Source organism: Eschrichtius robustus, chromosome 5 (assembly GCF_028021215.1).
Source record: "Eschrichtius robustus isolate mEscRob2 chromosome 5, mEscRob2.pri, whole genome shotgun sequence".
NCBI classification, from domain to species: domain Eukaryota; kingdom Metazoa; phylum Chordata; class Mammalia; order Artiodactyla; family Eschrichtiidae; genus Eschrichtius; species Eschrichtius robustus.
This window is the reverse complement of record NC_090828.1, coordinates 55,712,484-55,727,691: the sequence shown is the minus strand read 5'-3', so window position 1 is coordinate 55,727,691 and position 15,208 is coordinate 55,712,484. Positions and strand designations below refer to the sequence as shown.

Here is a 15,208-nt window from a genome sequence, read left to right as displayed (position 1 = left end):
TGTCTGCCCCCGGTGGGTACGGTTGTTTCAGTGGGTTCTGTAGGCTTCCTGGTGCAGGGGACTGGTGCCTGTGTTCTGGTGGATGAGGCTGGATCTTGTCTTTTTGGTGGGCAGGACCATGTTCGGTGGTGTGTTCTGGGGTGTCTGTGAACTTATTATGGTTTTAGGTAGCCTCTCTGCTAATGGGTGGGGTTGTGTTCCTGTCTTGCTAGTTGTTTGACATAGGGTGTCCAGCACTGTAGCTTGCTGGTCGTTGAGTGGAGCTGGGTCTTAGCATTAGGATGGAGATCTCTGGGAGAGCTTTGGCCCTTTGATATTACACGGGGCCAGGAGGTCTCTGGTGGACCAATGTCCTGAACTCAGCTCCCCCACCTCAGAGGCTCAGGCCTGACACCTGGCCGGAGCACCAAGACTTTGTCAGCCACACAGCTCAGAAGAAAAGGGAGAAAAAGAAAGAAAGTAAAAAATAAAAAATAAATTAAAAAAATATAAAGTTATTAAAATAAAAAATATTATTAAAAAAATTTTTAAGTTAAAAAAAAAAAGAAAGAAAGAAGAGAGAAACCAAACCACAAAAGAAATTCACCAATCATAACAAGCGCTAAAAACTATACTAAAAAAAAAAAAACCAGACAGACGGAACACTAGGACAAATGGTAAAAGCAAACCTATACAGACAAAATCACACAAAGAAGCATACAGATACACACTCACAAAAAGAGAAAAAGGAAAAAATATATATATTATATATATATTTATAAAAACAAAAAAGGAAGAGAGCAACCAAATCAATAAACAAATCTACCAATGATAATAAGGTCTAAATACTAAATTAAGATAAACATAAAACTAGAAACAAATTAGATGCAGAAAGCAAACCCCAAGTCTATAGTTGCTCCCAAAGTCCACCACCACAGTTTTGGGATGATTCGTTGTCTATTCAGATATTCCACAGATGCAGGGTACGTCAAGTTAATTGTGGAGATTTAATCCACTGCTCCTGAGGCTGCTGGAAGAAATTTCCCTTTGTCTTCTTTGTTCACAGAGCTCCTGGGGTTCAGCTTTGGATTTGGTCCCGTCTCTTTGTGTAGGTCGCCCTCTGGCATCTGTTCTTCACCCACACAGGACGGGTTTAAAGGAGCGGCTGATTAGGGGGCTGTGTCTCACTCAGGCCCGGCGGGGGAGGGGTACAGAATGCGGGGCCAGCCTGTGGCGGCAGAGGCTGGCGTGACGTTGCAACAGCCTGAGATGCGCCGTGTGCTCCCCCTGGGGATGTTATCCCTGGATCATGGGACCCTGGCAGTGGCGGGTTGCAAAGGCTCCTGGGAGGGGAGGTGTGGATAGTGACCTGTGCTTGCACACAGGCTTCTTGGTGGCTGTAGCAGCAGCCTTAGCATTTCATGCCCGTCTGTGGTGTCCGTGCTGGTAGCTGCAGCTTGCGCCCATCTCTGGAGCTCGTTTAGGAGGTGCTCTGAATCCCCTCTCCTCGCACACCCTGAAACAATGGTCTCTTGCCTCTTAGGCAGGTCCAGACTTTTTCCCGGACTGCCGCCCGGCTAGCTGTGGTGCACTAGCCCCCTTCAGGCTGTGTTCACGCAGCCAACCCCAGTCCTCTCCCTGGGATCTGACCTCCGAAGCCCGAGCCTCAGCTCCCAGCCCCCACCCGCCCCGGCAGGTGAGCAGACAAGCCTCTCAGGCTGGTGAGTGCTGGTCGGCACCGATCCTCTGTGCGGTACTCTCTCCCCTTTGCCCTCCGCACCCCTGTTGCTGCGCTCTCCTCCATGGCTCCGAAGCTTCCCCCACGGCCACCCCTCGTCTCCACCAGTGAAGGGACTTCCTAGTGTGTGGAAACTTTTCCTCCTTCACAGCTCCCTCCCAGAGGTGCAGGTCCCGTCCCTATTCTTTTGTCCTTGTTTTTTCTTTTTTCTTTTGCCCTACCCAGGTACGTGGGGAGTTTCTTGACTTTTCGGAAGTCTGAGGTCTTCTGCCAGCATTCAGTAGGTGTTCTGTAGGAGTTGTTCCACATGTAGATGTATTTCTGATGTATTTGTGGGAATGAAGGTGATTTCCATGTCTTACTCCTCTGCCATCTTGAAGCCCAGCCCTGAGCATGATGATTTTAAAGTCATTGAAAGGGAAGCTTCTAGGCAGAGCCTGGATGACCATCTGTCAGGTGGATTCCTGCATTGGATGAGGGCAGGGTTGGTGGGAAATGGTCTTGATGACCTTTCTAGGAGCTGCCATCAACTATTACATGATACAGCACAGTCACTGAAACTTAGGTATGTATGGAATTTTCAAGAAACACAATATGATCCTATGGACAATTATGTTAGGGATGTAAATAGACTAGAAATGAATGCACCACATTTAATTTTTAATTTATCTCAGGCAAATAATTTACTGATTCTAATATTGCAAAATGTTTTGGAATTACACCAAACATAACACAGCTGATAGTCTCCAGAAGTTGACATTTTAAGATATCAGGACATACAAATCACATTGTGCAATAAATTTACCACTACCCATATGGATGATGACATAGCAGTTGTATGTATAAAGTAAAATAACAAATAGGGTTCAAATTATTTTCTTTTGGGTTTGAAGTAGATGGTGAGATTTCATGAAGCTCATTTATTGATAATAAGTGCTACCCTAAGCACTTTACGTCTGTGCTCTATTTTACTCCTCACAATGCTAGGAGGTCCTGAGGCTAACAGGGATGGGGCAACTTGCTCAAGGTCACTGAGCTAACATGTAGCAGGCAAAGACTTGAACCTGCCCCAAAGGCTCTCTGATCTGGTGTCCCTCACCTAACACTAAACACTGTGCTTCCATTTCCCTCCCATGTTTCCTTACTTGCAGGCAACACTGAAACTTCTGTTGCTGGAGTTTATACTGGTAAATGCAGGAGGAGGTTCTCTGAAGCCTGCCTAGGAGACTAAGGCAAACTAATTTGAGTTTTTAAATGTGAATTGAACAAACCTGTCAGGGCTCTGTGAAGAGAGGTATATGTATGTTGCTACTGTTGTAAATGGGTTCGGTATTTCCAAAAGCTATCTGATAACTTGGAATGAGAGCTATAAAACTTTTCTTGCCCTTTGACTCAGTAATTTCCTTCTCTAGAATATACCCCAAGGAAATATCACAAAAGAAAAAGGTGACTTGTTCAAGATGTTCATTCAGGGGCTATTTGTGTTAGTGAAAAACTGGAAACAACCCATTTCCAGTAATAGGACAATGACTGTGCAAGCTAGACTACATAGAAAAAGAAAAAGAAGAAAACTTTATAATCTCTAAAAATGGCAAATGTAGACTACATTCACATGTGGACACGTATGTAAGAAATTACTTTAAAAAGTAGAATACAAATTGGTATAAGCATAATCTTGCACAATCAAGTAAAACAGTATGTGCATAAACAATCACACAAGAGAACTGTGAATTTATAAAGAAGTATATCCCTCACTTCGTTGTTGAAACTCCAACAGTGAAACTGGCATATAGATTGTGTTTAATAAAAACTTAGAGACTTAAATTATACAAAGGTAATTTCTTAACTGAGACCTGACTGTATCTTACATGTATTAACGTTGTATCAGTGAAAGCTAATCTTTTATGAGGACTTACTAAGTGCTAGGTGCTTTTCCAAGTTCTTTCCTTGTATTTTCTCATTTAACCCCCTACAGCCTTAGGAGATATGTATTATTATTATAATTTCTCTCCTAAAAGGAGGAAATGGGAGCATAGAGAAGCTAAGTAACTTGCCCAAGGTTACACAGGCTATGGCCGAGATGGAACTTCAACCCAGGTAGACTCGCTATCTGGACTGTATGCACCCATTATGCCACAATGTTTTCTCTTATTTGAAAAAATGTTTCTAGATCTTGTTCTTTCCCATTAATCATTTCTAGATTTTGTTTTCTGCTTTTCTTCTTCACCACTCCTGTTTGGTTTACAATATATAGAATTCTTGCAGGAAAGAGCCAGATACAAAATTTGAGATAAAAATATTCTCCATCCAGTGTCACCTGCAAGAATACAACCTACCTGCCCTAAGTGGTAAGGTTTTTTTCCCAAGAAGTGAGACTAAAGTAGGGTTTTTAATCAGGTGAGGAAATCGTAGAGCTTGGAAAATAAAATGTTACTGTGGGCACATGGGATAATTGCAGAGGAGAAAAAATATAACATTTGAGCAAGGAAATACTCAAATGAAGTTAAACCTAAGAAATAAATTGGCTGGGGATAAGTGACAAATATAGAATAACATTTTGAAACTCTTTGGGAAAATGATAGTTTAAAAAAAAAGTTTATGTTTACATTTGCCAAGTTTCTTATATTTTGCAAAGTATTTGTTAATGATTACTGAATTCTCATACTGTAGAATGGTAGACAGTCTAGTCAACAGAAGAGGAAACAAAGTCAGAGGTTAAGTGGCTCACCCAGAGCAGGCTGCTTGTCTCTTGCCGAGCTGGAGCTCAGTCCCAGCTCTCGTACTCAGTACAGCTAAGCATTGATGCTGTTCAAGACAGGGACAAAGCTCTGCGCATACCTTCCTTTTAAACCGTCCAGAGCTCATGAAGCCCTATATCATAAGTATAAATCCAATGAGAAAAGTCCAGAAAACAAATCTAACATAAATGGAATCATAGATGAAAATTAAATATATAATGGGATCCTCTTAAATGAAGGAGACAGAGTGAAGGCAGGACTAATATCTGTGTATAAACTCAACGGTTTGGGAGATGTTGTGGGCATGTGGCTGTTATGTTTGGAAAGACAAAGCTCAAATCCTTCTATCTAAGTCCTTATAAGAGGCACATAATTATAGGACTCTGTCATCTTCGGTACAAAATGCACAAAATAAAATTTTTGTTCTATCTGTACATCCCATGGAAACATTTGCATAGTGAATGAGATAGACTACATTTTATACGTTCCTAAACAGCCTCACCTTCTCACTTGGCTGTCTTAGGGAAGCCTACACTTTCTTCAGAGATTAGATCAAAGCCTCTTCAGATTCTTCAAGTAAGACTCATCCTCCCTTTCCTAGGCCCTCACAACATGTCCTAGAACATCTTACTGCTGACCTTGCCTTCTTCCTTGTGCAGTTCCCGCATGGCATAGCACATCTGGGATTTATCTTTGTCTCCTATGGCCCCAACACAAGTGCCTTGAACACTGTAGTTGATTATTGAATTGGTAAGACCTTGCCTGAGGTCCTATCATGCTCTAAGAGTTTATAAACATTTTCTGGGATCTGGGTTGTTCAAATTTGACTACAGAAATGACCTCAATAAAGGACTCTCTTCACACTTAAAAAATCTTGTCTCCTTATAATCATATTTTATGTTGACCTTTTATACCAGAACATTTGCATTAATTTAATGCATTAGTAATCAGCACTGGCAAATAGTAACCTCACAGCCAGAAGGTTAAATTATAAAGTGTCTTTTATAATCAAGTAAGAGTATGGCAGTCATCAAACTTAAACAAACTAACTTGAGATTTGCTTTTACCACAAATCTTATAAATATTCCACCAGATTCTATTCAATATGAAGGTAAGAGATTCAAAGCCAGAACTTCAGGTCTTTGAAGGTCTCTCTTTAAAATGAGCTGGTGAATAAAATGCTGGTGAGAGAACTCAAAATTTCAGAGCAAAAAGTACATCACTCTACCAAGGCCAACTGCTCTTCATGGACACAATGTTCTTTTTATTAGCAATTTGGAATAACAATTAAAAACATTCATTTTATTGAGATTTTTATGTAAAAACTGAGAAAACAATTCTTCACAGTAGTTATGAAAATATAAGAGAAAGTGCTGAGCTTCTGAAACACAGGAATCTTCCTATCTCCCCTATCTTTCCCTGGGCCATGTGTGGTAGTGCTGTGATCCTCAATTAAAAAGCTTATTTATAAGGAAGATAAAGACTAGGGAATAGGGGCTTCCCTGGTGGCGCAGTGGTTGAAAATCTGCCTGCCAATGCAGGGGATATGGGTTCGAGCCCTGGTCTGGAAAGATCCCACATGCCGCGGAGCAACTGGGCCCGTGAGCCACAATTACTGAGCCTGCGCGTCTGGAGCCTGTGCTCCACAACAAGAGATGCCGCGATAGCGAGAGGCCCGCGCACCGCGATGAAGAGTGGCCCCCGCTTGCCACAACTAGAGGAAGCCCTTGCACAGAAACGAAGACCCAACACAGCCATAAATAAATAAATAAATAAATTTTAAAATGGTCCACATCAAAAAAATCTTTAAAAAAAAGACTAGGGAATAACAAGAATACTACTAAGGCTTGCAATGAAAAGTAAGCTAAGAAGAAGATGAAGTAATTATTTTCAATTATACCACATTCTACAAAATAGCAAAAAACTCCCATTACATTTCGTGTAATATGAGAAAAAGCTCTTTGATCCATGAATGGGCTAATCCAACAGCTATTCACAGAATTCCTGTCCTTTTCAGGGAGAATAGCAATCAATGATCAAGAAGGAAAGTACAAGTCACAAAAAGCATGAAATCTTACTTTTTCATCATCTTCAGTAAATGGAGCACCTTCAGGAATCTTATTTATTGCTTGGGCCACACCGATAATCTCACCATCACTGCTTCGGATAGGCATGCACAGTAATGATTTTGTCTTGTATCCAGTTAGCTTGTCAATTTCATCATTGAATCTTCGATCCTAAAAATAAGACAGAGAGGGCATCATTAACTGCATTTGCATTGTTGTCAGGGAGAAGGAGAGAGAATGTTTCTGTGTGTGATACCTTATCACTGGGAACTTCACCTCACGGATTTTTAATATCAAGAATAGATTTGATTTCATGTTGAATTCACCAAAGGAACATAAATGAAAATAAATCACCACCATAGTTTTTAACCATGGTAAACGAGGAGAGAAACTTTAAACCCCACTACAACAATATATCAAAATTGGGGAAGGGGCAAGTGGTTTTAATAGAACTTCACACTGTGCTATTTATTAAAATATGTCATTTCACATAGACAACTGGCTATGAAGTATCATATAAGAAATATATATTAAGCATTATGAAAAAGTATGCAGAAAAAGCAATGTTTCCTCGGTCAAAATGATCCTGTGAAAAAAATAGAACTTATGAGCCCATACTGATACATTTTAAATATTTTTAAAAATGTTTTTAATGTGGTGGGTAGGGAGGAGGTAAAAGGCTTCTTTACAGAATGTCAGCTAAAAAATGTAGAAGGACTGATAAAATTATACAATATCTATTTTGCAACTACGGATACAATAATGGATACAAGCAAGAATCATCAATAGATGCCAATACCATTGGATGAAAAATTGTTATTCAACAGGGTATTCACTTAGTCTCAAAGTGCCTCATTAAATTCAAAGAGAAAAAGATGTCTTTATCATTATCTGGTAGACATCATATTAAACAAGTAATCAAACTTAGCATCACCATTAATGAGACAAAACAGCACCACGCGCACCTCCTGATGTGATGCAATAAGAAGGACACAACGTCATGAAGAATGTGGAATGTTCTTGTTAAAGAGCTGAATCTGATCATTCAGGAAAAGAAAATTAAGAAAAATGCAGATTATTGCTCATTCTATCAGAAGCCTGACCTGCACTTTTCAAAAATGTCAGTATCATGAGAGATGAAATAAATTAAAAATAAAAATAAAGCCATGGGAGCTGTGCTGGCTTAAAGAAGACTGAAGAGACCTGAAACCTAAATGAAATGTGAGATCCTTCATTGAAAATTGTTATGCAATTTGGGAGGAAGACAATTAGAGAAAGTTGAACAAGGACTTTACATTAGATAATATCATTGTATCAATATAAATTTTCTTGGGTGTGATAGTGGTATTGTAATTATGTAGGAGAATGTTATTTTTAGGATATACATGCTAGAGTACGTTGAGGTGAAATGTCATACTACCTTCAACTTACTTTCAAATGGAAAGAAAGAGAAAGAAAGAAAGAAAAGGAAGGAAGGAAGGAAGGGAGGAAGAAAGAAAGGAAGAAAGAAAGAAAGAGAGGGACTTCCTTGGTGGCCCAGTAGTTAAGGCTCTGTGCTTCCGCTGCAGGGGGCATGGTTTTGATCCCTGGTTGGGGAACTAAGATCCCGCATGCCGAGTGGGCCAAAAAAAAAAAAAAGAAAAAGAAGAAAGGAAAGGAAGGGAAGAGAAGGGAGGAAAAAGAAGGAAGAAAGGAGAGCGAGAGAGAGAAAAGACTGGCTCCTAAAAGGGTAATAGGGACTAAAAACATTCCAAGGAAGAAGATAAACTGGATCCAGGCTCACTGTTTCAAGCCAGGGGCTGAAGTGAGGCGTCTCCCAATGATCTTGATATTTCCTTGTTAAAAGAGGCTTAAAAATCAAAAACAAAGCACTGCTGTCAACCACCATCGAGAGCTATGAATTTTATCTGACTGAGGGCCTAGGAAGGCCGGCTGCAGACAAGGTGATAACTTCAAGACCAAACAGTGCTGGGCTTCTATGACCTCTGTGATATCCCCAATATCAAAAGACCTCTGTGATATCCCCAATATCAAAAGACCTCTGTGATATCCCCAATATCAAAAGAACAGGAACCCTCTTTGTAATAAGGCCTGATTCTGGTCTGGGGCCTATGGAGGCCATTCTAAACCCTTAGTTAGGGAGAGGGGAGCCCTCAGGAGAGAGGGGAATCAAAACCCAGACAAAACCAAATCTCCTGCTCAAGACGAGCCTGCAACTAAACTTTCAGAAAAACACTAATTTGTATTAGTTTTTTTTTCACTCACTGAGGAACCATTATGTGTCAGGCTGTGAGCTAGGAGATACAGCAGGAAACAAAAGAGGCATCATCCCTGCCTTCAGTGAACTTGAAATTCAGTAGGTGAGGCAGATGACATATAAATGTATAATCATATATTGTGCTAAGTGATACTGAGGAAAAGACAAGGTGCCACGAGAGAGACTCAAAAGAAGGAACCTATTTTTATGGGGATCAAGGAAGTTCTCTCTGAAGACAGGACAAGTAAGCTGTGACATGAGTCACGAGTAATAATTTGCCAGTCAAATAATGGTGGGAAAAACGTTCCAGGAACCTGGAACAATGCACACGTGAAGGTCCTGAAGCAAGAAAAAGCTTAGTAATTTCCAAAAACTCAAAGGTCAAAGGCAAGAGCACGGGAAGCCAAAGGGAAAATGGAAGAGGAAGGCAGGGGCCAGATGGTACCAAGTCTTACAGGACCAGACAGGAGTTATATTATTCCTAAATGCAATGGAAAATCACTGAAGATCTTGAAGCAGAAGGATGCTATGATTCATTATGCAGCACTTAGCATTCTCTGAAATCATCATCTTAGTTATTTGTTCTCCCACCACTGGTATATAAGATCTGAGAGAGCAAAGCTTTTATTTCTCATTTACTACTTCATACTGGCTTACTAGAGGTGTTCCACTACACTTTTCCTGAGTAATAGGTGTTTTTTTTTTTAAAGACTGTGTTGTAATTATGCAAAATATTAGAAAGTTGAAAAGGCCCTAAGGCCCCACATTTCACTCCATGGCATATATTTAGAGATACTATTGTACATGTACAGAAGAGAGATGCACAAATGTTTACTGCAACATCAACTATGAAAAGAAAAAAACTGGAAATCATTTGAATATTGGTCAATAGAAGGATAAACAAATTATGATGTCTTGTTTTGATATACTATACAATTTAAAGGAATAAGCTAAAGCTACTTGTATTAACATGAACAAACATCAAAAACATGTTAAATGAAACAAGCTGCAATCTGATACCATGTATATAATACCACCAAAATTTAAAAACAATACTAAATATTATGTATGGATTCATACATGTAGCAACAGTATAACGAATGCATGGGAATAATAAAGTCTAAATTGATATAAGTGGTTACCGCCAGGGAGGAAGGGAGGAAACAGCATGAGGGAGAGGTAGAGGGAGGCTTCAACTCTAACAACACAATTTTCCTTCTTTAAAAAAAAAACTGTGAAGCAAATGTAGTACAATGCTAAAATTCTATAAACTTTGATGGTCTTTTCTGGTCTAAAGGTTTGAAATATTTTATAATAAAAAGTTTAAGAACTTTGTGGAAGATGATATAGGGTTGGAATAGAGAAACCAGTAAGGAAATTTCAGTGGTCCAGGTTTGGCAAGAAGATGGTCTGGGTTAAAAGAAACGCAATGGAGCTAAGGAAAAATAGATGGATATGTTGAGTCTACAGTACTTCCTAATGAATTGGTTGGTGATGGGGGTCTAGAGAAAGAAGAATGAATCTCAGGTTTTAATTTGAGAAACTATATAGATGGAAGTGCCATTTACTGGAATGGGGAAGTTTGAGATGAAGGTGAAAGTCTACACATATAAAGAAAGTCAAGAAGGTTGATAAACCAGTGAGGTATATCCTGCAACCTAAAATCAGTGGTTCTCCACCCTGGCTGCATGTGAGAATTACATGAGAAGGTTTTCAAAGTACCAGTGCCTGGGCTTCACCCCATCCCAAATTGAATCAATCAATATGAAGCATTGGTTTTTAATTGATTTTAAATGCTCATAGCTGATTCTCACATGAGAACAATTGTCCAAAATGATAAAGGGCTTAGTCACTAGTAAGATCAATAAAGTTCACTGATAAGAAAAGCCTTAAAATGGGAAGGAACAAAGAGAGTGGAATGTATTCTGGTGGTTACATATCATTGGTGTGGACCATGTGAGACGACTTGAAAATCCACTCTGGAATAGGCAAGCCTTTCTGCTGTTACCTTTGTGATAGCCTGTATCTCTGGAGAAGGGCGTCATCCACCGAAGTCCAACTCTGAGTAAATCAACCACCAAGACTGTGGGGTATTCATTGCCAAAATATCCAAAGCCACATGACAACAATAGACACGGAGGTGCTTCATCATGACCAGGGGGAACAAAAATATAGTGAACCCTCCTCACCATCTCTCCAACTCTCTACACTCACCTGATAAACTTGTAACTTGAGGAGAAAAAGATAATTATGTTGATATATGTGGTAAGTGTTAATCTTCCAATTTAAAAGCTGGGAAGATAAATTTATTTTATTAAGTCTTAATGTTTTTTAAAAATAATGCATCATAAAACATACTTTGTCCATGTCTTCATTACACTATTTATGGGATTATTCTCACAAATTAACTCAAAACTTGATATAATCCATCTAATGAGAGGTCAGAAGAGCTGATACAACTGCATACTTCCCAATTATATTAATCTCTAGATTAATTTTCCAATTTAAGAAAATGAAGAAAGTTGAGTCCAAAATTGAGGTATAAATTAATCATAGGAGATGAAGAAAACTAAGGAAATAATTAGATAAAGGAACATAATACTCTGATGTTACAGAGAGAGGGAAAGTTTAAAAATGGAAGATAGCAAAAAATAGATTTTGCTAGCCAAGCAATGACCACAAATGAGTGTAGTAGTAAAGGAAACATAGGGCATTGTGGAACACACAGTCTGAGGGAGGGGGACGGCGGGGGGGAATCTCCCAAGGAAAGTGAAATTTTTAAGCTGACAGCCAAAGGATTGGTTTCCCAGGAAGAGGGAATAGTATTCAAAATTCAGAGGCAATAGGAAGCTGGTGAATTTGAGGAACTGAAAAAAGTTGAAGATGGTTCTCAAGGGAAGAGTCAGAGATGGAACAAAAAAAACCAGCTGGAAGCTGAAGACGGGGTGCTTAGCGACCAGGTTTCGAATTGTAAATTTACCATAGAGGAAGAGGGAGTCACTAGAGGGTTTTAAGAAGGTAGGTGGGAGTAATATGGATGATTCTTCATTTTAGAAAGAGTTATTATGGCTTACATGTAAAGAATGAATGGGAGGCAAGAAGTCTAGGTGAGAGATAAACCATCTCTGGACTGGGATGGTGGCTATTGGTGGTAGGGGTGATGGGAAAGGACTGAGTTGAAAGATATTCAGGAGGTAGAATCAATAGGACTTGCTGATTAATTTGATGTAAGGTTGCTAATGCTAGAGAAGTAAAAAATAGCTGCATATAGCCCGTGCAGGTACCTGGGTGAGTGGTAGATTCCCTGAGTGAGGGGACAGACTTCTGAGGGGGAAATAGGAGTTGCCTTGTGGATGTTTTGAGGTTTAGTTAACTATGGGCCATCCACACGGTGGTACTGCCCCCAAAGTAGTTTGAGATATAGGTAGGTAGGTAGGTAGATAGATAGATAGGTGTTTTAATTTCAGGAAAAGGAAGGCAAGGAAGAGACTAATTAGATAAGAATGAGGGATTCTGCTCAATAACTTCACTTGAGGTCTTCACCACACTCACCAACAAAGCTTCACAGAAGGCCAGGTACGGAGGAGACAGGAGCAATGAGAAGGTAGAAACATTGGGCCTATTTACTGCTGGAGATGGAAACTTGAGTAGGAAACTAACAAACGCCTCTAGGTCTATAATGAAATAGCACATGGAGAATGGTGTCCAATTTTTATTCATCTCCCTTAGGACAAAAAAAAAAAAGAAATGATCTACAACAGGAGAGATTTCTAATAAATTAAAGTAAGGGTTTCTTTAATAAGGTTGTTAAAATCTGGAATGAGTTTCTTATAAATGTGGCAGACTCTTTTTTGCTTCGAGTATTTTTATGTCATAATATTTTTCGTATCACAGATACTTTAAGTGTAACTGTTCTTGAGAAGTGCAGGGATCTTCTCAGTGCTTTTGTGTAGACCTACGTTTTGCATGTGACACTCAGCTATGATTTTTAATATTTAAAAAGATAAAGTCGTAAGGCCAAAAGCAATTTTGACTTTTTAGCAATGGAACTGACCTGTGCCCGCTACAGAGAGAACAGTAAGTGCGTGTACTTCTGACCCAGGACCTTGCAATTGCAGCCTCCTCTGCACATTCCTGAGTTGAATATGATGCCACAGAACACACCCAGAAAGCGGGTCCCACCTGCAAAGTCCACTAAGGCTGTAGAAAGAACCAACTTCTGAAGTCTGAGTTTGCAGATCCTTGAAAAAAGAGCTATGTTCACTGCACTCAAGAATCCCAGCCAGCCCCAGGGAGACATATTTTTGAGGCACATAAGAAGCCTCAAAGCAAAAGGGAATCTATCTGTTCTTCTTTTCACTTTCTCAGAGAAGCCACTCAAGGCTCCCTAAGGCAGGAGCCAGAGCTAAGAATCTTATTCAGACTCATAGCAAGGATGGGTCACATAAGATATCTTTTACCCTCTCTGTGTGTAAGGTTTCTCTCCCCAACACTTTATAGTAAAATTATCCAGTGCTCGTGATTAAGCCAAGAACTAGTCTTGACCACCATTTAACCTATAAGGGTGATTGTTTTAACCACAATCTCAACTCTACCTTGGGTCCTTCAGAGCCAAGATTACCAAACTCTTCAAGTCTGAGAACATCCACGTGATGAGAATTATGTTTTTAGAACATATGGATGAGAAAACATGTAAATGCAAAAAGCTCCTCTTAACTCCATGAAATGTTTAATGAATTTGTATCTGAGTTATTGTGTCCATAAATTATAGAGGAAAAGTAATACAAGATGTGTGTATATATGGTAATTCTTCAGTCTACAAACACTGTTAGGTATTCATAAGAATAGAGCAGTGGTTGGCAACTGTTCCTAACATTGGAATTACTTGAGGAGCTTTAGGTAACTACTGATGCCCTAGCCCCATTCTGACCGATTAAATCATAATCGGTGGGAGGAGGGGTTGTGCAGGGGATCTGACTTCTAACTGTTGGTCCGGGTTAAGAACCACTGAATCAAAGGTCCCTTAATAAATCCAAGGCCTCCAGAAGTCTGAGGGGTCTTGTAAACCAAGACCCCTCAGAGCCCTCTAAAGCTCTTGCTTTAGAGCTTTCAGAACAAGATTGTTGGTTAGCTTTTGTTTTGTTTCAGTTTGCTATGTTTTCCATCCACTTTCCTCATAGGCTTAATACACTGGGCCTGCATACCTTACCCAGAACCCTCCTATCCTCCCCCCAACAAAGAAAGGTTTGGAGACCAAGTTCAGTCTCGCATTTCATCTACATCCTCTTTCAAATGCCTTATGGAGCTGCAATGTAGAGAAGCTAATGGAAATATAAAATATAAAATGAATATGCCATTGAAACTCAAACCAAAGGATTGCCCACTGTCTGAAGCTTAAAAGAAAATTGCTTTTATTGGTACATCAATTAGTAACACTCATTTAATTCCAATTCATAAAAGCATCTCCTTACATTTATGACTGATCATAAACATCACTTATTTTCCAAAGACTGCTTGGAAAGCTAAGCTCTCAAAAATTTTGATTAGTCTTTAATCATTTGAAATGTACTATTCTGGTTTTCTCCATACAAAGAAGCATAACTAATTGTTCTGAACTGATGGGAGGCTTGAGAATATACTGCACAAAAACAAAGACACAGCATATGGTAAGTAGATAGCTAACGCTTTGGGCATCCTAATTTGATACTTGCTGAGAAAAAGTGCAAAATTATCATGGTTGTTCCTAATATGTATTCACAGAATGTCATTGCTCAACAGCGAACAAAAATCTTGTCTCTGAATTCTTTCACAAAGAAACGTGTAGAGCTTTAAACAGTATAAAATATTACCAAAAAGTATGTATGTTTTTGAAGCGTCACTCTTTTATGGACCTGAAGTGGTGTGGTAGGTGGTGGAGCAGTTTATAAATATGTACAGGTCACCTCTATTTGGTAAATGCTTAATGGGCACACTTTCAATTAAGTCTTCCAAGCTGAATTAGTGGTTAACAGACACCATAAAAGAATTTAATATGAGGTTTAGAAAGAGCCATTGTTATTACCAAGTTACTTTGTTATTGGTCATTGTTATTACCAAGTCACTGTTCTTTAGGTGCATTTCTAAAGTAAACTTGGTTTGCTGATCTTATTTCTTTGTTCTGCCTTTCTTAGTTGGCACTTTTCTTTGGTCCTGTCTTATTGTTGTCATCATGACTATTATTATTTATCTTTCTTATGAGAAATACAAATATATCTCAAGGCATAAGACACGGGAAAATGGAAGAACCACAGCACAGGTGAAACCAAAGTTGGTGAGGTGGTATGAAAGAAAATGTGAAATCTTAAACTTCTTTAATACATAGCACAGATGTCTACTAAGGATATATTGTGAGTGTGCAGATAAATTTGTATGTAGAGTTAAAATTCAACTC

At 39.2% G+C, this 15,208-nt stretch overlaps 1 protein-coding gene across 2 annotated transcripts in view; it reads right to left on the bottom strand.

Moving 5' to 3' along the window:
* Window positions 1-15,208, bottom strand: part of PDE11A (phosphodiesterase 11A) — a 464,603-nt gene that overhangs the window by 371,514 nt on the left and 77,881 nt on the right. For both annotated transcript variants that reach the window (XM_068543893.1, XM_068543892.1), the window contains exon 2: window positions 6,534-6,692. In XM_068543893.1, the coding sequence (XP_068399994.1) occupies window positions 6,534-6,692 (159 nt within the window). The remainder of the gene's footprint in view (window positions 1-6,533; window positions 6,693-15,208) is intronic.